The sequence below is a fragment of the Euphorbia lathyris genome, chromosome 1, assembly GCF_963576675.1.
Source record: "Euphorbia lathyris chromosome 1, ddEupLath1.1, whole genome shotgun sequence".
In the NCBI taxonomy this organism is placed as follows: Eukaryota; Viridiplantae; Streptophyta; class Magnoliopsida; order Malpighiales; family Euphorbiaceae; genus Euphorbia; species Euphorbia lathyris.
Window position 1 is genome coordinate 90123921 of NC_088910.1, and position 25489 is coordinate 90149409.

General features: G+C 34.2%; 2 protein-coding genes and 1 long non-coding RNA gene across 6 annotated transcripts in view; 1 reads left to right on the forward strand and 2 right to left on the reverse strand.

Annotated features, from left to right (window-relative positions):
- Positions 1-292: 292 nt before the first annotated feature.
- On the forward strand, positions 293-3265 carry LOC136219838 (uncharacterized). Its single transcript, XR_010684298.1, has 4 exons — positions 293-415; positions 2057-2085; positions 2572-2652; positions 3127-3265. It is a non-coding gene; the product is annotated as an uncharacterized lncRNA (long non-coding RNA).
- Positions 3266-11307: 8042 nt separating this feature from the next.
- Positions 11308-12201, reverse strand: LOC136206059 (histone H1). Its single transcript, XM_065996974.1, has 2 exons — positions 11985-12201; positions 11308-11902 (listed from the first exon to the last, which is right to left on the reverse strand). Exons 1-2 carry the CDS (start codon positions 12198-12200, stop codon positions 11480-11482), a joined length of 639 nt encoding a protein of 212 aa, XP_065853046.1. The 5' UTR covers position 12201; the 3' UTR covers positions 11308-11479.
- Positions 12202-16340: 4139 nt separating this feature from the next.
- The window catches only part of LOC136206066 (uncharacterized), a 9616-nt gene continuing 467 nt past the window's right edge, over positions 16341-25489 (reverse strand). Inside the window, exons 2-11 of one of the 4 annotated variants that reach the window (XM_065997001.1) lie at positions 24361-25403; positions 24204-24293; positions 23662-24126; positions 23019-23133; positions 22748-22909; positions 20688-20944; positions 20446-20539; positions 20294-20346; positions 20126-20203; positions 16341-16590 (exon numbers count right to left, since the gene is read on the reverse strand). In XM_065997001.1, coding sequence (XP_065853073.1) covers positions 20141-20203; positions 20294-20346; positions 20446-20539; positions 20688-20944; positions 22748-22909; positions 23019-23133; positions 23662-24126; positions 24204-24293; positions 24361-25403 — 2342 coding nt within the window. In that variant the 3' untranslated portion in view covers positions 16341-16590; positions 20126-20140. Of the gene's footprint in view, positions 16591-16777; positions 20047-20125; positions 20204-20293; positions 20347-20445; positions 20540-20687; positions 20945-22747; positions 22910-23018; positions 23134-23661; positions 24127-24203; positions 24294-24360; positions 25404-25489 lie in introns of those variants that run through there. The other 3 variants (XM_065997008.1, XM_065996993.1, XM_065996985.1) reach the window with 3 other exon arrangements.

A 25489-nucleotide genomic window follows, 5' to 3' on the forward strand; every position in this document is an offset into this window, starting at 1 on the left:
GCCGAACTGCGCTTAACCCATCTATTAAATCGCCGACGTTTCTATCTTATTAGTTCTTTCCGGTCTCCGTTTTCTTTCACTATCGCAGTTGGGGTCGCTGTGGTTGGAAGAAGATTTGGTTTGTCTCCTTTCTCTTCTCTCATTTTTGTTTTTCATTTTATTTAACGACTTCTCTTATTTCCCATTTTCATGACCTAAAGACTGGATTAAATCAGTCGGACTTGATTGGGAAACCGATTGTCCTCACAGGAAAGGAATTCCATGCAATTTATTAAGATGGGGAGGAGGAACATCAGGGCTGAATGAGAATTTACAAAGATAAGGAAAACGAAGAATTTGTAGATTGGGAGGACCAAAATTTGGACGACACTATTCTGCTAGTTGGCTTTGTTAGAATGATTCTTAACTCTGGCAAGTAATTATGATTCAGCTTTAGCACAAGTTCTATAATGGATTTTAGATTTTATTCAGCAGATTCCTCTGCTTTTCATTAATTTTGAATTTTTACTCTTGAATTATTGAATGTTCAGCTACAGTGCATTGTTCATCTGGTCTATATTTATTTATGGTCATTTTGTTAGCATGCTTACAGATTTCCCTTAATTGGTGTTGTGGCAGTAAAATCAAATCTTTGAATGTTCTAAATTTTCCTAGTTGTTGATGTTTAGTATATTTGATAGTATTTCAATCCCAAATATAAAAAAATGACATCTCTGTGCACTATTTATTTCTCAACCTTCATGGATTTGGTGGTTATAGTTTCTGAATTCGATTGTGGATACAGAACATAAGGCAACAAACTCTTTTAATTGGGATAAGGTATCAAAATAGCTCTATGGTTTTTTAGAGACGTATCAATTTAGGCTCCGCGTATAAAATAGCACCAATATAGGCTTAATGTTTAAAAAATGTACCAATTTAGGCCTCGATAACGGACGAGGCCTAAATTGATACTCTTTTTTAAACGTTAAGCCTATATTGGTGTTATTTTGTACGTGGAGCCTAAAATGATACTTCTCCAAAACCATAGGCGCATTTTGGTACATTATCCCCTTTTAATTCTATATCAGATGAGTGATATTAAGTGTTCTAGTTAAGCTTCTGTTTTAATTCAATTACTTCTGTTTTAATTCCAAGTGTAAGTGAGGTTGTCACATTGAAAAACTTCTAATGGCCAACAACAACCAATGACACTGTTGACAATGGCTAATTCGACATGCATAATTTCATTCATATAGTATTGGAGTTGTTCATTGGACAGATAGATCATCAATGTCACTAGATTGCTAGGATAACAAATGACTATTTCATAGTTCATGCAATATGTGCATCAAAGATACCATTTTCTATTGTATTTAGTATTCATGTGTTATTTGTTTATACAAAAAAAAATTATTATGCAAATCCGAAAATCTCAAAAGGCCACATTCAATGGATTCTGCAGCGTCAAGCATAATAAATAGCATGCAACTATTTATGTATCATGAGTATATATGCCTTTGGTTTGGCATGTAATTTTCCTTGATTATATTTTTGATATGAAATATTCAATGCTTTTTTTTCTTTCTTTTTGTGAGAAATGTAATTGCATCCCTATTTAATAAAGGGTTATTTTTTATTTGTCTTCCATATCTATCATTAGTTAGGGAAAATGTATCAATTGTTTACAATGAGAGACGCAAGGGATTAGTATTTGACTATGTGTAACTTCCTACAATTTCATGCACTTCAATTATATTTATCTTTTCATGGTTTAATATGGAGTGTGCTTGATATAATAATGTCCCATATAGAGCAGTCATATGAATTTTTGAATTAATCAAATTTTGATAGTTCATAAATATTGTGCCAATTGTATTGGTTGATATGGTACGATCGACTTGTAGTAAAACATTTATATATATATGCAGGGAAATTAAGTCGGGTGTTCACGACTTGCATTAAATCGATGATGAATCCTAATTGATTATTTATCTAAACCCTAGTCATTTTTGGAGAAAAAATTTCAAGCTCATCTCAACCTTTTCATAAATCTAATACCTTTTTTTTGGTGTAGATGAAAGGACCGGATGGGATAATGGTCAGGTGCGTGAAATATAGTTTCCTTTATCAATATTATTTTGCAACCACCAAGTTACTACCTTGATATTCAGTGTTTGAGTATAAGGTTTCACATTTCACAAGTTAAATGGTTGTCTAATTTGTTTTCTAAAGCCATAAGGAGGTCAGTATCATAACTCAAGCTAGGTTGATGATGTGACAAAAAAACACCAACAGTTTTTATTCAATGAAAGAAAAAGATAACTATAGTTGTTTGGGTATTCACAAAGTTTAGTGGAAATGATGAGGCATGTTCTACTGTGACTGAACTACGAACAATTTCTGGTAGTAGTGTTGTTGCAATTGCTACTCGAAGGCAAGTATCTAAGGACTCTGTATGATTATCCATTTTATTAATTGAGATGTTCTTCTTTTTATTCAATTGCTTGTAGAGTGAAGATGGTTTTTCTTTTTGTGGTATCACACTAAAGACCTTGTATTTTGATGGCAATTCTCGGATCCTTGTTTCAGGGGAACACATCAGAATGTTGGAATTTCATTTTGTTAGATTTTACACATACCACTCGCATAAATATGCATATACTGATTGAGGTACTACATATTCTCCTCTTTGCTTACTTTCCACCATTTTCCCATCACATATATCTCTAATATTTATTCACTAGTCTGTCTTACGGCTTAGTGAAAAATTAAAGATTGAATTCACTTGTACAATTGTACCCTGAAAAACGTCTAAAGGTGTGAGTTTTGTTGATGGGTATAGAATACTTGAATGTAAACTTGATTAACTGGGATTATGTAAAGCAAATGAAGTATTTATACCCGTATCTTCCAGTTGTTCTTCTGGCTAGAAGCTTGATGGGCTAAAAAGATATACATATGTATGGTTGTTGCTTTAACCAGTCAATAGCATTGTGTTTGGCCTTTTTGGTTTGTCCTAAACTGTTTTTTCTGTTGTGTATTGCAGCGGTAATCCGAACAGTTTTTTTTTTTTTTGCTATATATGTATAAAAATTTGGTGTTATTATCTGCCACTTACCTTCAGAGTTTCTATTTATCTTCCAGGATTATATCAACTTGAGCAGCTTGAAGAGCGTTTTAAACAAACTGTCTCCATGTTTGAGAAAGTGCTTGTAGAGCCAAAAGTTGTAGGATTATAGAGGTGGCATATGAATAAGGGTATATTGTAACTTTAAAAACGTGATTATATTGAACTTTACGATTTTTTTCATCGTTATTTGTATGGTACTAACATAGGATAAAAATTTTGCGTTGGATACCTTCAGACTTAGACTTTTCTTAATATATACTTTTTCTAACTTGGAGTTTCTTTGATGTATGATAAAATGATTAATGTCTATTAAATAATTATTTTTTTTGTTAAGAATGGTTAAAATTTTGGATTTTGTTTATTTTATATTCTTCTGTTATTGATTTTAATATAGCTCCCTTTAATCTAAAATGTTCATATAATAATAATAATAACAATAATAGAAATTAAAAATTAATTAAAACATTTTACTAAAATTTGATCAAGTTTGTAACGATTATGTTCGTAGCTGATCTAGCTATATGTGTTCTATTTTTGCCATGGTTATATTCGTGGCTAAATAAGATTTCTAGCAACATGTGTCATGTTTTTGCTACGGTTATGCTCGTGGCTAAGTGGGTTTGATTGCCCTAGGATGTTATGTCTTGCCACGTGTATTTAATCTTGCCACGGCTTTATTCGTGGCAAATGAATATGATTAGCCACGGACTTTACCGTAGCATAAAAATCAATTTATGTCATGACCATTATTTTTCCGTGGTAACAACCTAGCCACGCTCACTTGCGCCACGAGAGTGTCTACCTTGAATTTTCGTGGCTAAATAGTATAGCCACGAATATATTATACTTGTGCCATGATTCTAACCGTGGCGCAAGTGATGATTTGTTGTAGTGACTAGTCCACTCCCCGGAAGCCTCCATCAAGATCATTTCAGCACTCTAAAAGCCACACAACCAGTCCGCCATCCAGCAACTTCACAATGGTTCGGAACACATGCCCAGGAGTGTAGGAGGCTTAATTAATGAGGCATGTGGGCCAAACCACCAAACAGAGGGTATGGCCCAACAACCATGTTAATGGGCCGGTCTAGACCCAACACAGACTCAAAAGGTATGCTCTCTGACTCTCTAACTCTCTCTCTCTCTCTCTCTAGCTACATTCTTCCCCACTCAAGATTAATCAAAGCTCCAAAAGGTAAGTCTCAAACCCATATTTGAGTTCATTTGATTATTTGGGTAGTAAAATCCTTCAATATTTGATGTGGGTGTGAATAGAGACATGTCAAATATAGTGTTATACTACTTTTAGGATCAAATTATAATCATTCGTTTTTTATTTTTTTATTCATGGATTTTATATTTCTCCTAATAAAAATAAAAATTATTGTTCATTTGATCTTGATATTTATAGGAATGCAACTGCATTCACTGTATTCTTGCTCGTTTGTATCGTTACTTTGATATTATAAAAGATCTATTCATAATAGTATGTGTTTATATGAATAAATGTAATATATGTATTCAATATAAAAAATTTAAGGTAAAGTCTAATAAAAAAAACATGTGTTTTCACTTCTTGTCAAACTAGTATCTAATTTTTTTTTATCCAAACAGGGTCTGGGGTTTTCGTTTTGCTAAAAATGATGACCATTTAATTTGGCACTATAAAAATGATAGTTAACAATCTCAAAATCGAAAATTCCAAAAATTAAATTTGCTTAGTACCACATGTAGTATAGAACTAAATTTTTTATTTTCCAAAATCATCATTTTCGGAATTCTTTCTAAAACATTCATTCTCTCTCTCATCACCAAACAATGACTAAATGACCTCAAAATTGAAAAATTGAAAAACTAAAGTTGTTTAAAATATTATTAAGTCTTTGAATTTTAATTTTGAGATATTTTTTTAGTAAAACAAAAAACTCATTCATCTCCAAGTTACAGATAAAAACCTTATTTGGATAAAAAAAAAATTCAGATACCAATTTGATAAAGTAAATTTTTACCCCTTTTTATTATAAAATTATGCGTTTTATTATTATAAATATATTTATTTTATTATATAAAAAATAATATTAAAGATATTTTATATTAAAAAAATAATAATTACGTGATGACTTAAGGTCCTTTATGTTTTGTAGCAGCAGTGTGTTACACGACGTTAAGGAGCCAAAAATTCTTGAAGTTCTAGCAGTTCGTACTAGTATGCTATAGTTAGCAGGCCAATCTTTTAACGGACGCTAAAACTGTTGTGGACGATATCCGATCTCCGGTAATGGATCTCACTGAATTTGGGTCACTGATACAGGATTGCCGATCCATTGTGATTTCGAACCCTTCTTTAAAAGTTCATTTGTTTCTCGTATAGCGAACGAAGTTGTCCATTTAGTTGTCAGACACGCCCGTCCTAATACTAGCAATTTCTTTTCATCTGAACTGCTTTAGTGGCTTGTGAATGTTATTGTTTTGGATGCAAATCCACCCTTTTAATATTAAGCAGGGGTAAATTACACACATGGCTACTGAACTATACCCCTTTTCATATTATGGTCGCTAAACTAAATTTCTTCCTGGTATGACCATCAAACTTTATAATTTATTACACCGGTGGCCACTGTCACTGTTGACCAACCTTTTTCAACTGTTGACTCCATTTTTAATCGGGTTTCTCTCACCTTTCACTCTTCTAAAACCTAAAATTCTCATTTTACCCTCCTTCATTTTTCTTTCTCTTTCTCTTTGTGTTTCTCTCTCATCTTTTCTATTCTCTCCTCCTCCTAAGCGCAGTTAATGGTTTTTTTAATCTGATTTCAGTTCATCCTTATGCAATAATCAAGAAATGAGGAAATAATTACAGATTCTGATTTTTAATCTAATTACAGTTCATCCCTATGCTATTGTAGTATCAGTTGTTGAATTTATAGGTGGAATTTTGAATCTAGGGTCTCTTGAAGCACGAGGGGAAGGAGAAATTCGGTTCAGTGTTTCGTCAATGGCAGGTCGACACTCTGAATTTCAACATTGATGGTCATTACCCAGTTAGGAAATTGTGGGCTCATGCCAGAAACTGTTGGAATATAATATTATCTCATCCAACCAGCTGTGTTCTTGTAGTTGCTCACAATGATGTTAATCAGTCTCTTCAGCTATTGGTATTATTTCCTATATTAGTTGTAATTTAATGCTAAATTATCAGATTCAGTAATTATTTCCTCATTTTTTTATTATCGCAAAGGGGATGAATTGAAATCAGATTAAAAAAAAAGTCATTAACTAGGTTGAAGAATAAGAATACATTCAGTGGCCATGTTGCAAGTATTTGAGGAGTGTTTCTCTCTCTACTGGTTTTAGAGAGAGAAATTGTCATGGAGATGGAGGAGAAAGAGGAGAAGGGTAAAATGGGTATTCTAGATTTTAGAAGGGGAAGATGTGAGAGAGAACCGCTCATAATGAGATCAACAGTGGAAAATTTGTAGTCAATAATGACAGTGGCTACCGGTGTAACAAAGTATAAAGTTTGATGGTCATACCGGGAAGAAATTTAGTTCAGTGGCCATAGGTGTAATTTACCCTATAAAGTAGAGTATTCATTCCAAAAAATAATATTAAAATAATTAAATAATATTACTTGAGTTGAAATTACAACAAATATAATACATTAACAAATAATTAGAGGAAATTACATATAAAAACATTTTTGAAAATTATTTTACAGTTTGATAACTCTTTTTTCTGTTTTTATCATTTTTTGTTTTTTCTTTATGTCATTTTTTATTTTTGCTTTTATCATATTTCAGTTATTTTTAAATTATTTCCAATTAAAGAAAAAACTCAGTAATGTTTTATGATATAGTCTTTTTTTTTTAAACGTGACATTTAAAGAAATTTTTTTACACTAGTGGTTTGTTGTAAATAGTTAACCATATATGACTAAGATGTAACTAACCCAAATAATTATTGGGCGGATGTTGGAATAGTTGAAATAATGTAGGCAAAAAGCATCCTGAGCCCCCTGATCTTTCATTGTTTGGTGTATTAAGTCATCGATCTTTAATTTAGACACATTGAGCCACTGATCTTTCATTATTTGGTGCATTAAGCCCTCAATCTTTTATTTAGACACATTGAGCCCTTGATCTTTCATATATGGGTGTATTAGGTCATTCCATAAATCAATTCACATATGAGTGTATTAAGGACCTGTTTGGTTCAACTAGAAGTGTTCAATGATCGGTTCGGTCTGAAAATCAAACCGAACCAAACCGAAACAACTGAATACTGAATAACACCTAAAATAAAAATGAACCTAACCGATTTATATTAACAAACTGAACCGATTATTTCGGTTCGGTTCAGTTTGGTATTCAGTTTCATCATTTATAAAATAAATTATTAATAAATTATTAGTTTATATTATATTTAAAATATGTACATTAAAATTTCATGATCCTAAACTTAAATAACCACCCGTACTACTAACTAAATTCATGAATATTATTAAACAATTAAAAGTAATTAATTATGGTATGTTTTTCAAAGTAATTACTTACAGTACATCAATTAATATGTTACAATTATGGTAAATTGATAATATCTTATTATAATTGAAATATATAGTCTTTTTTTTCTCTCTTGTGGCTCATATTTTTAAGTCTCTTTATTATCCGAATTGCTCTTTTCTTGATACATCATTATCTGATGGGCCTAGCTTCATCTGGCGTAGTATTATGGGTGCTCAAGAATTGTTAAAGTCAGGTATTCGTAGATTTGTAGGGGCGGGTGGTGAGGTCCAGATTTGGGATGACCCATGGCTCCCTGACGATCATTTTCCATATATTGAAAGTGAAAAATTGGTTGGTTTAGGGGTGGAAGTGGCGGCTGATCTTATGGAGGAGGGTCGGCGGTCTTGGGATGTTGGGTTAGTTTCGGGTATTTTTGCTCCTCGGGATGCAGATCTTATTCTCCGTATCCCCTTATCTAATCGGGTTGATCATGATGTGTGGTATTGGAAGGATGACCGACGGGGCAACTATACAGTTAAAAGTGGGTACCGAAAGCTTATGTCTAGATTTGGAACAAATTGGTTCATTGATTCTCCACTATGGAATAAAGTTTGGAATCTTAAAGTGCCCCCTAAAGTTAAGAACCTTCTTTGGCGGGTTCTTGCTAACTGTTTTCCTTCTAAAGTCGCACTGAAAGCCCGAAGGGTTCCTATCTCAGATTTATGCGAGCTCTGTCATGGGGCGGTGGAAGATTCGTATCATATTTTTCTCAAATGTACTATGGCTCGAGCTATTTGGACTATTTCGCCTATTGGGGATGTGGGAACCCAATTTCATAACATTTTTTTATTATTGGGGCTGGATCTTCTCTAAACCGGTGGAGCTTGTTGAGCTTGTAGCGATTTTATGGTGGATTATTTGGTGCTATAGAAATGACATTGTGTGGAATCAGAAGGATTCACAAGCCTCGATCCTGTACCATTCGGTCGGTTCCTTTTTATAAGCCTGGAAGAAAGCGCAGGCGTCTGTTTCTCCTTCAGGCTGTCCGGCTGTGCCAAGACCGACGGTGTGGCAACGTCCTCCAACAGGCTTCTTAAAATTGAATGTGGATGGTGCGTCATTCGCGGACGAGAATGTGGCTGGGTTTGGGTGTATTGTTCGGGATGAGTTGGGCCATTTTGTTGCGGCTAAAAATGGAACCTTGCAGAATTATCAAGATGCATCGTTCATTGAAGCGCTATCGGTCCGTGAAGCTCTTAGTTGGATCAAAGACCGCGGATGGAAGGATGTAATCATTGAATCAGATTCTTTGATTGTGGTACAGTCTATGGCCCGCCCGTTAGAGGTTTCATCTCCTTTTAACGCCTTAGCCAATGATTGTCATTTTTCATTGAACGAGTCTTTTAATTGCTCTATTCGTTTTGTCTGTCGTTCTGCAAACTCTGTTGCTCATTTGTTAGCTAGAAGTAGTATTTTACCTTTACATCGGGGTGAGTGGTTTTCTGTACCCCTGATTTTATTTGTAATATGCTTCTTCTTGATTTTTAATATATACTTCTTTGGTTGTAAAAAAAAAATAGTCTTTTTTTTTTTGAAAGAGTTAATAGATAGCTAAATTAATTATAAATTGATAATTGATAACTAAACTAATAAGATAATTAATATTGTAATATTATCATAAAATATTAATTGTTTTAGTACAGCATCATAATTGAACAGTTGTTTACCTTAAGAATTTTAATAATCAGATAATTGCTTCAAAAAAAAATAATAATCAGATAATTAATATAGCTAATAATGATTATTAAATCTTAAATTCGGTCGGTTTGATTAATTCGGTTATTTTATCATAAAAACCGAACTGACCGATATTACAGAAATATTAATTCGTTTTTATTTTAGGTGTTATTCGGTTATTTCGGTTATTTCAGTTCGGTTTTTCAGACCGAATTGATCGTTGAGCACTCCTAGTTGAACCAAACAGGCCCTTAATACATTCATATGTGAATTGATTTATGAAATGACCTAATACACGCATATATGAAAGATCAAGGGCTCAATGTATTTAAGTGAAAGATCGAGAGTTTAATGTACCAAATAATGAAAAATCAAGGATTCAATGTATCTAAATAAAATATCGAGGACTTAATACACTAAATAATGAAAGATTAGGAGTCTCAGAATGCTTTTTGCCCATAATTTATTGACTGATTTCATTCATTCATGTCATCCCAGCTCAATTGACTAGGCAGGTTAAATTTGTAAATTGTCATTCTAAAACTTTCATATTGTTCGGACGCAATATACATACACTAATCAGTTCCCACGTGGCGCCAATCTATACTTTACTTCTGGAACCTTTCCTATCGATCAGATCATATCCACCCAAATCTCCATCAATCGAGAAATTTTACTACGCGTCAGGCATACCACGTAACAAAGAGGATGTGGTATGCCTGGCCATTAATAATTTGACAAGTGTTAACTAATTAATAAAAATTTACCTACTACACAAAATAAAACCTAATCCCTTCGGCCGCCTTTATAAAAAAAAAAAAAAATCCTTTATGCCGCCTTCTTCTCCTTTGCATCTCTTTCTCCTGCCTTTTCTTTTTCATCTGGGTATGTTCCAAAAATTCAGTTTCTCAGAACAACACCGCCAAAAACATCGGTTCACTCTCCTTGGCTGATTATCATCACTGACCCATCTGATAACGCCACCGTCTGTTCTTTTATTTTTCCCTTCTATCGGAGAAGTAAACCACCTCCTGGACCATGTACGAATGGTGGCGAAAGTTCCCGCGGCTATTATTGTAGTTCAAATCTGATTCTATCCAAATGAAATTTGTTGTTGGAGCTTATATTAGTTTCATATCAGAATCAACTTTTGAACTGATATCGCATTTTTTCTAATTTTGATGTTCAGAGACATTTCCATGGAGAAGTTATAGGTATGGGAGACTGAACAAGTAAAAACTCATGCACATTCGAAAAAAAATGAAAAAGGATTTACATGGCTTAAAGAAGAATTAGATGAATATTACAAACATAGCCAATTTCAAAGATAAATTCTCTTTTTCTTTAAATTCGTTATAAACATTTACGAATTTAACTATGAGAATGTAAATAATCTTTTGTCAAAATTAAGTATATGAGACGTTATTATTTTTTTTGTTTAAGACTCTTTGATTTGAACTGTACATCCAGAAAAAGAAAAAAACAAGAAAAAGATTGCAGTTTATATATTGGTTTAAGTTTCAAAAAGTCATAGCAATGGAAGGAGGCATCATAATGAGATTATGCACTCTGCGTAATTGTTGCAGAAAAAACGAAAAAATAGCAATGGAAGGAAGCAATATATTGAGATTTCTCATTATTAAGTTTTTAATTTTATTAAGTGAGGTGTTATACCCAGATGAAAAAAAAGCAGTAGAAGAAAGAGATGCAAAAGAGAAAACAGCAACGGAAGGGATTAAGTTTTATTTTATTTAGTAAATTTAGTAATTAAGTTTTTATTAATTAGTTAACACTTGTAAAATTATTAATGGCCAGACATACCACATCCTCTTTGTTACGTGGTATGCCTGACGCGTAGTAAAATTTCTCCCATCAATCCTTTCTTCCATCATGAACTAAATACCCAAAAATTACTTCAATAATTGCGAACATATATAAAAGAAAAAGAAAACAAACCAAAATTTCTCGTCGCATTAGAGCTTGAAAAAGATGCGTACACAGAAAAGACTAAACAACTACATAGATACATAGATAGATACACACAGATTAATTTCTAAAAACAAACAAACACACTTATTCCATTTTTATTTACAGATCCGATCCGAGTACTTAACATATAATACAATCAAGAAGCTGAAGCAACCATTGCAGCAGACTTCCTGGTTCTCTTGGAAGCAGGAGATTTGATAGATTTAGGCTGTTTAGCTTTACCAGAAGTTGATTTTTTAGGCTTCTTTGCTGCAGCCTCTGTTTTTTTATTCACAGACCTCGTCTTTCTCCTGCTAATTCTTCTTCCTCCTTGCGGTTTCTTCTTCTTGTTCTTCTCCATTTCATTATTACCTCCTTTCTTTCCTGTTTCTGATAGCTTATAAGACGCCTTTATCTTAATCAGCTTTCCTCTTGCTGCCGAGTTTTTCAATTGCAAACCTAATATTTTCTTAAAATTCGCCGGCAGCACTGCCTTGTGCTTCTCTTCCATGTATTTGGCTATCGCGTATGGGCTTGATCCACTCTTCTCGTTCAACGCCGTAACAGCTTCTTTTATCATCTGCAAAATCATAACATCAAATCAATTGGAATTCTGATTTCATCAGATCAAATCAAATCTATTGTTAATTTAATTTACATACCTGAAAATATGGAGGATGAGAAGCTGTTTTTGGCTGCTTAGGCTTCTTTTCTCTCGCAGCCCTGGGTTTCTTCTCCTTCTCATCCTTTACAGGCTCAGGCTCAGGCTCAGGCTCAGGCAGCGGCTGCTCCACGGTGGCTGCCGCTACGTTTTCTTGGTCGGTCGCCATGAATATCAATCGGAGACGGAGAATTTCACAGTTGATAAGTATGAGCATTTTTTAAAGTATCAGGTGGCATTTATAGCAAGTGAATAATTTTTCTGATTGGAGAATTCGGATGGTTGGGATTGCCAACGTGTACCAGGACGTATCTAGAACGTACACGTAGATAAAAATCCAGACGTTGTTTTTGTTTTTCAAAAGAAAGAGTATAATGGCTATTGAGATGTTTCTGGTCTTGTTTTTGTAGGTTGTGTGTTTTTTGGTTAAAATTAGGACTTAATTTTTGGTGGATTTTTGGGAGTTGTTGTTGTGGAAATTTGTTCGAATTAAAGATGACAAAATGTAGATTTCAATGTTGTTTAAATGGGAAAAAATGGATGCCATTTGAGTGCTAATATGAAGCTTTAGATAAAAAGAAAAACTACAGGTTATTTGTTTGTTTGTTTTTTTTTTTATATATTCTTGTATAAACTTTAAGAACTAAGATTATTAGATTAAAGGAAGTAAGAGCATCTTCAAGAGACTCTTAGTGAACTCTCTAAAAATAATATAAATAATTGACTCTTAGTGATTTAAAAGTGGTTAAGATATATCATCTCCAACAATACTCCTTATATTCACTCCTTATTTATTATTTTATTATTAAAATAATTATTTATTGCTACATTACCAATAGTGTGAGGAGAGAAACTCATTAATAATAAATTATTAATAAAAAATGAAGTTAGGAGGCACTAAGAGGTGGAGAGAGGCTCTCTATTAATAGAGAGTGTGGAGAGGCTCTTAGTGATTTGAAGAGCCACTAAGAGGCTGTTGGAGCTGATTTTTTATTCTCTCTCCTCAAATTTTAACTTAAGAGCCAATTTAAGAGGCTGTTGAAGATGCTCTAACAACTGGTGAGAGATGGGCTGGTGTTCGGTGAATTCACTCTAATGCTTAGTAAGATTCCAAGGAATGTTGAAGATAATATGAATATAAGTGACTCTGATGTTTACATGCAATTAAGAGGTGCTCATCTTGTCTATTTATAGTAGCCCCGAGAGTAGTTGTTGTTATCTTGGAAATGTGTGCCCTAGTGACTCATCAGACAAATATCGTTATCTGATTGGTCCCGATACCTTGAGACTGTTTATGCACCCTACCATATAGCAGCAGACGTCATTACTGTTGGTCCTTGTGAGGTTAAATTAGTCCGAAAGTGGGTGGGTGGAATTATTGGTTAGTTTTAACCTTTAATAATTTTTCTCTTTTAGTTCAATAGCAAGCACAGAAGTAAACTTCGGAATCAGAGACAAGTTCAGTCTACTGAGCTTGATTCTGCTTTTGACTTATGCGCTCAGATGACTTCTCTTTTAGTAGAGCTTCTGAAGATTCTTAAGATAGATGACAGTTAATCTACACACAATATTCAGAGCTTATGTGTGAGATAAATAACCAGAGTAAGCAATATTCAGAAGTAATAAAGACAGAGTTAGGAAAGAAGTTACTTAGTAGAGTTGTACTGGTTCAGCCTCCTGCCTACGTCCAGTCCTCAGAATTCCATCTTCTGAGCTTTAATCCACTAATGAACTCTTTCACAGGTAGAGTGTTAGGGATTATTGCATGTTAATCAGTTGTAGCGCAACAGAATTGTGGTTTAAAATTTATTTCTAATCTCCTATTGTTTGATCTTTGTCCATTAACCATTAATTGAATAACATCGTTTTGAACCACCAAGGGATAAAAACTCACCCGTTCTGTCTCTTCTAGAGACTGCTGAAGAATCCATAAAGTAGTCGATCTCCAAAGTTAGAATCACAAATAGTTGTCGAGCTAGAATCGGTACTAGCCGAAGAACGTAATCAAAACGAATCAACATGAGAGTGTTTTTGTGTGACTTGGCCGAATTCCTCTTGGTACAAAGAGGGATGGAGGGTTAGGGAATTTAATTTATATATATGGTGTATTCTTAAACCTAGTTGGTTTAGGGTTCATTGGTTAATTACATAACCTGATTACTTAAATAAATACCAATAGTATTTATTGGTATTTATTTATTCTACGCAACTAGTTATAATTAGATTAAATTTAACTATTCCAATTAAATAAATAGCACTAATTAATGTATCTGTTTAATTAATTATTTACTGAATGTAATTTTATTAATTTATAAATTAATTAATTATATCCCGCAAACTAATTAATCTATCTAATACGCAACTCCCAAATCCATTAATCAATTGCCTTGATACAAAGTATCAATTAATCAACTACCCATTAATTACCTTGGCATTTTACTGTCAATTAATTAATTAATTTCATCTGTCCAATGTACCGTTCTATAAGTTCTAACTCAGATGTTCGATGTGCATGATTATATGAGTCTATTCTTAGTTAGCAGTGGACATATGGACCACAAACAATAAGTGGGTGCTAACAAACCATTACCGTCCCCAACTAAGACAAAGTATCAACAGTCTAAAGATGCAAAGACCATATAGTTATCTTTTAACTTCTTTTACCGTTTGATATCAATATTATAACTAGAGGCATGACCACTGTCATCCTCTCTGTAGTTTATGATATTTCTTGAGCTCAAGTAGATTGATGAATCGGATAAGTAAACTACTTGTCGGGTATGACCATACACTTCCCAATCTCACTTATCAAGTGGCATGTGATATCATCTCACTATTATGTGAGTGCTAATTCCATCACTTTACTATCAGTGCCAACGTGTTCACATGTTCATCCAATCATACCTGTATTTAGCATCTTGTTACAGATCTATTAGACGTATGTCAAAATGAATTGGATTCCACATTGATATTACAATAAAATCTGGTCTGAAGACAATCAGAAATCTACTTAAAAAAACTTATGACACAACCACCATGTAGTTTTCTCGGACGGATCAATCCAGTCACATATATGCAACATGTACCTATATTCACACTTGACTTAACAAGTACTATGGCTAGTATGAATTACTACTATACAGTCATCGAATATACAAGTATGTGGTTCCAATCATTCTCATGATAGAATAGACTTGGGATATGGTTTTATGATTGTCAATCAATGGATTCTTCTATTCATATTATATAGCACAAGATATAAATGAGCTACATTAATGCCTTTATTAATGTGACACAAATATATTTTTACAAGAACCAATGTCTATGAACTAGGGCATACCAACATAGAATACAAACCTTTTACACTAAACAGAGCTTAAGTAAAATACAATGCTTTAGAACACTCAACTGTACTCACTTGTTACTTGCCTATAACCAAAACAATAACAAAACTTCCGATTTACAATAGAAAAGGGTTCTGATACAGAAATAAATTGAACTACTCTCACTCTACTAAATAACACAAATATGAAAATGATTGTGTATGGCAATTTGCTCTAGTTTTTTCACTTGAAAGCTTTATCTCTTTTTTGTGTGAAAATCAATTGTGAAAATGAACTTTAGAATTGACTTTTATAGTGGAACATTTGAAGAAGACCGTTTGAATTTCAAAAGAGATGCTGGGGGAAAACGCCTTTTATATTCTAATGTGCTTCCGACCACTGTGCCAATTTATCCATATGAGGAAAGTTGTCATTTCGAAATCAGGCTTTTATCGATTGTTGAGCCGCACATCAATGATCATCTTCTAACTTCGTAGACTTGCAGTTTGTGTCTTTCCTTATTTAGTTAATAGAGAGAAACGTGTGTGAAATAGTCTTCTGTCTTCTATGTTTTTACTATTTTTGGAACGCCTTTAATTGATTGTCTGTCAACGGACTTCTGGTTCTAATTCTGGCTTATGGGCAAGACTTAGGCTTGGACCTTTAATTGATTTAAGGTCTTTTAAGTTGTTTTTGTTTGGAAAAATTACACATAAATTCATCTTTTAATAACTATTTACAACTATATCAAGTCATAATTTTAAATTATATCAATATAGTAATATCAGTATTTTTAATACATTTTAAGGATTAGAATTTGTAAATTAGAAGTCTATAATATATTTTCTACGGTTTATGATTTATGAATTGTAGTTTAGAATTTTTAAACTATGATGTAAAATCATAATATATAGAGAATAATAACATATTAAGAATTAAGTTTGGTGATATAACTTAGTTGTAATTTTGTACTTTGACATTCATGTATTTGACCCTTGTTTGGAAAAATTATGCTTCCAAGTTACAAATAAATATTCAACAAAAATATTAGCATTAAAACAACTTAATTCAATTTTAAAATTAAATATCTTGGAAATCTAATTCCTTAATTGTTATTTTTTTCGCAATAAAAAAACTCTATAGAAATTGTGCTTCAACAATCTCTCCTTTTTGAATGTGACAAAAAACTTCAGAAAAGAAATAGATTTTATTTACTCTCCCAGAATTGTTGAACTTACTCTGCTTCTGGATACTCCCCCATAAAAGTTGAGCTACTGAATTTTGCTAAAATAGAAAACACCCAGAGAGATTACAATAGCATAAATACATTAGATATATAAATGATAATCAGAGTTTGATGTAAATTAATATTTAAATATTTTCTGAATTATTGTAAATTGGTTTATCAAAGCATGGCAACATAATATAAGAGATTTCAGAAAAGATAGTATATTTAAACAAAAGTATTGACTCAGTCCAGAATTGCAAGTATTGTATTGAACATCAGAAACAAATACATATAATATTAAGCTAAACAGCTTGTATGCCTATTACAAAATCCTAGAACCTACTTAGACAATTTTGGAGGTCTAATATTTAACCTAGATGGGTTCTTAGATTTAATGTGAGCTGCTTCTGGTTGCTTATTTAATATTTTTAGCACTCATAATTTTTTTAACACTTAATTTTCATTTTTTTTATCAAGCCTACTATGTAGAATTTAGTTCATGCATACCTATCTCAACTTTTTAGGATCTTAGATGCCACGTCCTCATCTTAATCTTTTTTAGGATAGTAGGCATCACCCCCTCAGGACCAGATTGTAAGAATTTTTATGAGAATTTTTATCTAGTCCCAAACTACATATCATAGGTGAAGAGTGTAACAGATTTTTCATACCATATATATACATTCTAAAGTTGCAAGACAAATATTTAGAAAAAGAAAGAGTAACAGATAGAAATCAAAACCATATATCAATTATTTACTCGACTTTTTTACTCTCAAAGCAAATACAAAACTCATGAGAACGTCTAGGACCAACTGGTCATGGACCATTCTAGAAAATTTCCAAGCTGCATTAGCTTGGGTTCAAACAAATCACTCTGCTGTTTGACAACATTATTTGACAACATACATCAATCTGCAACTCAAATTTCGATTTCCCACTAAATAAATCTGAGCCTCGAACATGATTATGAGATTATCTCAATGAGAATACACACGTGGTTTAGACCACACACCCCAAAAAAAAAAAAGAAAAAACAGCAATCTGCAAGTCAACTAACTAAATCAAAACCGAACACAAATTATTAACCTTTAATAGTATGTGGTTATACTAATAATGATGCAGTCAAGAGCATTCACAAGTAAAATCTCCGGTTTTCGGTCTTCAGAAATTGTCTCACATTGATAAGACAGTATGGATACAGTACTTTATTTTCCCTTATTAAACATCGAGGAAGATAAATTAGTGCAGGACCTATCATAACCTAAGAAACAAAGCACATGATGGCTGATAAAAGTGAGAATGAGTTCATACCAAGTTTGAGAGATAAAAAGACATGAAACTGAAGAAATATACATAATACAAGTGCACAAAATTTGCAATTGACTAAAGAAATATACATAAAATGCATAGTAATAAATCCAATCTATAGAATGTAAAACAAATATACATAATACATATTATAACTTAAGAAATTAACTAATGTTATTCTAAAATCTTACAACTTTATGATTTGATTTCACAATACAAGTTTATGAACCATAGTTGATTCTACATTGAAAAGGCAAGTCCAATACATTTGATTTGAAAACAGAACCAAATAACAAAACCAGTCTCCTAACACCAATGCTAGACAACTGGCACATAAGCATGTAAGTGCATCCATAACAATAGGTCAAGTAAAAATCTATATTACTGAGCAATATATCTAGGAGTTTAAACCAAACTAACTAATCTACTAATACTTAAAGTAATATGAAGTATGCCTGAGTGTGGGAGTGCAAACAATATATACAAACATGCATATGATATGGCTGCAAACACACTGCCAACGCCAAAAAATGTATCTCAGTTTCGTAACCTGTACTAAAGAAAAGAGAGAGAAAAAAGAAGGTACAAGTATGCGTATGTGCAAAGTCATGCATTCAAACACAAATAATCACCTTAGAGAATTGCCCACTGATGATCAAACATTGGATCACACTAACAGTGCACCAAAGAGTCCTACAGGTTTATTCTAGGCGCAAGAAGAGTGGAGGAAGGGGAATTTATAACCCCCATTGTCACTTGGATTTTATAGTTGCTTTCCTGTTCAATTTTTCTTTTGAAACTCCTAGATAAGTTCTGGACAAAATCATGCCGCCACCTATACAAGATAACTTGAAGTGGAACAAAATAACTAAAATTTAGCAAGCTCTACACAGCAATTCCAACTTCCTCATCTTTGAAAATCAGAACTACTTCCTCTATATCTTTTCTTTTTTTGTTAAATGACTACTTAATGCTATTCATACAAAAAATAATCAACTGTTCCACTCTCTCCCTGCAGCATAGACTAAAGGGCATAGTCTTAAATTGGAGCCAAGATACCTCTATGTTGCAACAGAAATCAACCACACTGACTACAAGTTAGCCATCCATTAGAATCAAGTTAGCCAGGTATTACACCTGATGCAGAATTAAAGGTCCTTACCACCCATCAAACTCGCTTGAAAGCTTTGACAAGCACTTCAAAGTTAAGCACTTCAAAACCTATGTGCTTCCAAGGCACACCAATATCTTTTCTCTTTCTAATATACATCAGAATAAAATGAAACATACCACATAGATCCTATTCCCAAACAAGCCAAGTCTATCTCAGCAGAAAATCTGCTCCAAAATAAGAGATTCTGTCCAGAAACTCCATAATACTTTTTTCCCAAAACATATTAACTGGATATGCTGAAACACCAAATGACAAAATTGATCCTGTAAATTATTATGATCCTCAAATATAAATAAGTGAAAGAATGTATTTAGAATCTTAATTCACTAACAGGCATTGTACCTCTGAATAATAGCTCCCGTAATAGGTGCAAAATATCAAATGACAGCCCAAACAAGTTGTTCACTAGAGATAGTCGGATAGTTAAGATACAACGTCAATATCATACTAAATTAACATTCTCAAAGCTGATGCTCACTCTCAGCTTTTAGTATTCCTGTGCACCACCATACAAATCCTAAACCTTTTCAATTTGTCACAAAAATCTTCAAGGTCGTCTCCACAATGCCTCCATCAGCATACTTAGTATTTCAACTTCAGCACATTTTACTGAAAATCATTTATTAGAGTTCTGTCTTCCATAAAACAAAATCACCGATTTGTTTCAATCCAGTTTCAAGCTTAAGGATCTCAAACATTATGTAGCAGAATCCATTCTGAAAGTCCTCAAGCAGTTCAAACCTAGGTCAAAGGGAAAATAACGCCTATTTCAGCTCTCAACATGCAGGGAGAATTTTGCTTAGTCTATGTCCTCTGTAGACAACCTAAACTAAATACTAATAAACACTCAGGATACTACACCACATAGCTCAACACAAACACAGAGAGAGAGAGAGAAGCAAGAACTTGGTAAACGTGGAAAATTGAAGAAGTGCTGTGAGCAAAATAAAAGGTGACTTTAACTAATCTTTTCAACAGCAAGCCATTTGCCTGTGATCAGGGAAGTGCATCTCGCTTGTCTACCGACCTAGACAGAGTTAAAGTAGAAGCTTTTTAAACTTTTGCTTTTATAATAAGCGTTTAAGGGCAAAGGCAATTGGCATTACCAATCATACATGTCTCTAGTAATAGTAACCACCGCCATAAGGCCTATCATTCCTGTAATAAGGTGAATATGCATCATACTGCAACATGAACAAACAAGAAGATATGTTGATGCTGTCAACAGTCAACTTATACATAAAAGTGAGATCAGCAAGGCACAGACTACTTACTTCTGGACCATAATAACCATGTGAGTAATGATCAGGACCTGCTCCATAAGTATCTAAATGATGAAAACACATATAGATCTTATATCAAAGAAATAGAAAATACAGTACAATTAAGCCAATAAAAAGCAACACTCAGCACAAAATTAACCTACCACGATATTGTGTCCCACGAAATGGAATTGCTGAATCAGGATAATCTAATCGAGGACGGAGCCTACTAGGTTCTGGATAATCAGGATCGTGGTCCTAAAAAGCAAGAGGAAATTTTTGAACTCTAGTAAATAGCAAGATACGGACCAAGGACAACGAAAACAAAGTCTAGAAGAACAAAATCAGCACATTTCATTATGTGGCAGACCAAAAAAGGGAACTAAAATGAAAAGGAAGAACTTACAGTCATATAAAATGGCCGCTTCATCCCATGTGCTCCATCATCATAGAAATATGGGTCATCAAATTGCCTTCCAACATAAGGTCTATCAAATACTTCTTCCGGGGAAAATGGATACCTCCTAGAGGAAGGATGTTCCCTATGACATCTCTCAGGAGCATCGTAACAAGGTCTGTTGAAGTTAGATCTTGATGGAGCTGTAGCAGCTGCACCTCTTCCAGCACGGTGATAACCACCTCTTAGAGGACCCCTTCTTCCTCCTAATTGCATGATAACATATATTACATTGTTAATAGCACCTACATATCATATTTATAAGGCCTAATACATCCCCAGCCCCTTGTACTTGTCCAGAAAAGCCAACTGGCCCCTATATTTTACAAACATATTGACCCTTGTACTCGTATAAACTGCTATCAATAACCCTATTCATCTGACGTGAAGACTCAAAAAAAAAAAAAAAAACCTCCTTCCCCAAATGAAATTGGGATTTCATGAACCCTAAAACTGTAAAATCTAAATTATTCCCCAGATGAAGTTGGGATTTCATGAGCAAAGATAATGCTCATTAAACTGTAAAATCTAAATCCTCCGATATAGTTATTAATGGCGACTGCCATGGCGCACCAAGGCTCAAGGTCGTGCGTCTTGGCACCCCCTAAGGTGAGCATTTTTGCTCTGACGATGCCAAGGCGCGCTTTTGTGCGCCTGGACAGGATTATCAATGGCGCGCCTTTAGTGTCACATGTTACTTTTTCAGGGTTTTATATTATTTAGCCACATGTTCAATCTCCACCGTTGGATTAGACACATCTAATGTCCAAAAATAAACAAAAGCAAAAGGAAAGAACAGACTTTCAAATTGAAGAATCACAGAAAAAAAATAGAGAGAAAGAGAGAGAGAGAAAGAGATGCATAATGGGAAACAAAGGGATTGAAGAAGCACACAACAACAGTTAAATACGAGCGAAAAAGAAGCAAACAACGGCAAAACTTGAAGTTGGAGACTTTTGATAAGAAATAGTTATTAGTCAACTTAAGATATACTATTTAGTTGAACACTGTAACTTTAGAATATAGGGTTTATTGCATGTTATAATTTATGATTAAGAATATTGACATGATTTCGTATTTATTGCATTTTGATTTTAAAGTTTACAATGTCTTATATTTTAAATATCATTTAAGGCGGTTCTATATAATTTTACTCTTTCAGTGCGCCTTGTGTCACTTAGGCACGCGGAGGTGCCTTGCGCCAAGGCTACAGGACCCCCTTGCGCCGTAATGCGCCTTACGCCTTTAATAACTATGTCCTTAGATAAACCAATATTCCCTTTAACTTCGTAGGAGATTACTTATACTCCGATTGAGAAACCTTTTCCTGGGAGTCACTGAAAGGAGGGAGGCGATGATCGGGTATGTCATTTTGCAACGCTTGTAAAAAAATCTGCTTTTCTATTTCATCATCTTTCCTTCACTCTACATCTTTCTGATATCAGGTCGGTAAACTTCTTAGGGGGGGACAAGACAAGACCTGTTGTTGACAAATAAAATCTGGTTTGATCAAGATCGACTTCCGACCTGTGATCCTAAGCCCTCAGTTTGGTGTCGTAACAAAAAAAAATCCATACCAGAATCTCATTACTTGGTCACAGTTTATTGTTTTAATCATCCTTGCAAAATCAAAGACATCATACATTCTTCTCTTGCTTTTGTATTTTGGATGTGCATTTTTAGTTTTCTTTCTTTTTAATTTTATATTAAATGATCAGTGTTAATTTTGGAACGACTAACAGTTGACACTTCTGGAAATAGTTAGTTCAAAGCTTTTATAGGTTCATTTATGTTGTGGCAATTCTCCTAGGACATATGGCAGTCAGTGTTTCACACTTTCTTTCATCCCATCTCAGAATGTCATGGATAAGGAGTTGGTGATAACAGTTTATACAAGTACAGGGGGTCAAAGTATAGGGGTCAATTGGATTTTCTGGACAAGTACAAGGGGGCTAAAATTGTATTAGCCCTATCTATAATTATAATATATAAGTGGGGAGAGAGAGAACCTTGGCCAACTGTTTGCCTCCCATGAAATGTGCCATATCGGTTATTGAGATCATACTCATTGGGACCCATTCTATTGGGTTGACCACGCCCACGCTGATAGAAACCTCTATCATGCTGGAAATTTCCCCAATTGAAGCGTCCACCCCGTCCAAAACCCCTTCCTGTTGAGGGTTATATAACAAATCAAATGAATGAAGCATGCAAATGATAAGAAAGAAGCAGAGTACCACATCTTGAAGAAGTGCAGGATGATAAGAAAGAATTGAGTACCAAATCTTGAAGAAGTTCCAGTGCCTGCACGATTAATTAGCAAACCACCACACATGCCACCCTTCACAGCCTGAGTTTTAGGCATAGGATTTGACAGCCTTGCTTTTACTCTAGTCTGAAAGAAAATGACAACAGCATTAACTAAGTTTAAGCAACACTAGCTTCGTGTTTGGATATTGGATTGAAATGTTATCATGCACCATGACAGTGAATAGAAGCATGCAACTGATGGATATATATATTATATATATATATTTCTATTCAGACGATGTGAGCTGTGACATTATTCACATCTATATTAACAATGAGGTGCATTCATTAATTGAAACTCAACATTATAGATCTATAATACCATCATTCAGTCATCAAAGCATGCCTTCTAAAAGTCTAGCAGGTAATAAAAGTAAGGAAAAAAGGTTTGCCACAAGCACCAAGCAAAATAGAATCTATTTTTACATCCCCCAGACTTTAATTTATAAAGGAAATAAGACTAACGAGATAAATGATAACTGATCACTGCTCCAGGTAAAACTAATTAAATTATAAAAGTAAAAATAACACAGGAAGAGAGGAGAATGCAAAAGGAAACTTCCAAAAAGGAAGAGATAACAAAACCCTTGAAGCATGAAAGGAGAAATTATACCTTTGAGTATCCATCACTCAATTCTGTATTGTTTAATCTCTCAATACAAGCAACAGCAGCTTCATGTGATGAAAAATCAACAAAACCAAAATCCTTCCTCTTGGCAGTTGACATATTCCGAGCAAGGACAATCCGCACTATCTCCCCATAACCACGCAAGTTCTCCCTAACTCGGTCTTCATCCCAATGAGGCGGAAGCCCATTAAGAAATACTGTCTTCACATGAGCCATGATCTCTGGATCAGGCTCCCGTATGGGTTCGGCAAATGCTACTTTGGCAGTTCTCTCAGGATGGCCAAATACAACATCAGGCTTCTGAAGCCTCTTGTACGCATGCATGGCATCAGCATGACAAGAGAATTCAAGAAATGCAAAACCACGGCTCTTCCCTTCATGTTGAACATCGGCGACAAGAGTGATGTTCTCAACACCTTCAACACCATAGTCCTTCAACTTTTGTCTTATCTGTCAAGCAGTAATTTGTCGGAAATCAGTAAATAAATGCCAGGAGGCATGCGTGCACATATCTATGAGATACTTACAGCTTCCTTAGTCCAAGTATTGCATATGTTGCCCAAAAACAGTGTATCATTGTCCTCACTTGGTGCTGTTCCACATCGCTTTCCACATATCTACAAGAACAAAGAATTAGAACAAAAACTAAAACCACTCGTCAAAATGGCTATAGGCAATTCATACCACAGGGTTTTTCATTTCAGACAAAGCACGCTTTGCATGCTCTTTGTTGGCATACTTCACAAATGCGTACCCCTTGCTCTTATTCGTCGAAAGATTCTTATGCAGTCTAACTTCAACTACTTCACCAATCTTCATAAAAACCTTTTTCACATCCTCCTCTGTAGCTTCTTTATCCAGGCCACCAACAAATATCTCATACTCTTTCTTAATTTTGCGCATCTTAGCAACAGCTGTTAATTCCTTTTGTTCCTCTTCCAGTGCCTCAGCTTCTTCAGTAATCTCCTCAGGATCTTCTTCTACAAAATCATCCTCGCCATGATCTCCCAAGTCAACTCGATCAGCATACTCCTCGTACCCTTCATCACCACCATACACATGTTCAACATCTTCTCTTTGCAACTCAGGTTTGGTATCTTTCTCTGTGTCAACAGATTCGAATTCGTTCACTTCTTCGCCAACAATTAGTTTTGTCTGACCCTCCTTTGTTTCTTCTTCCACTTCTTCTCCTTTGTCTGCATTTTTTGGTTCTTGATTATTAGAGATACCAACAATCTCATTAGGAGATAAATCCACGTGCATTTCATTCTGTTCATTACTATCATGTTCTTGAACAATTTCCGCAGTAGCTGGATCGTCCTTCTCAAATTCAATAGCAGGCTTTTCAAGGTCTATAGTAGTTTTTCCTTTTTCTGCAGGTTGTTCGACATTTTCAACAACAGGTTCTCCCATTTCACCAGCAATTTCTTCACCCTTGGTGGATTCTCCAACATTTTCTGGTACAGGCTCTTCATCTTTCTTCACAAAGTCAAAATCTTCAGCATCCACCTCTTCCTCCTTTTTACTTTCCTCATCTTTCTCCTTAACAGATTCTTCCGCATTCGGTGTCTCCTCAGATACAACTTTTGCTGCAACAGGAGTTTTACTCTTTCCGACCGTTTTCTTAACTACCTTTACAACTTTCTTCAATACCGTTTTCTTGCGCGGGGTAACATTCGCTTCGGGTGTCACTGAAGTTGCATCAGCAGCTACTTTTGTTTCTTCAACTATCAAAACGAAAAGAGAGCCAAGGAGAAAAACAATAAGAAATAAGCAAAGGAATTTGCATGTAAAGAAGCATCAAGGAAAAGCA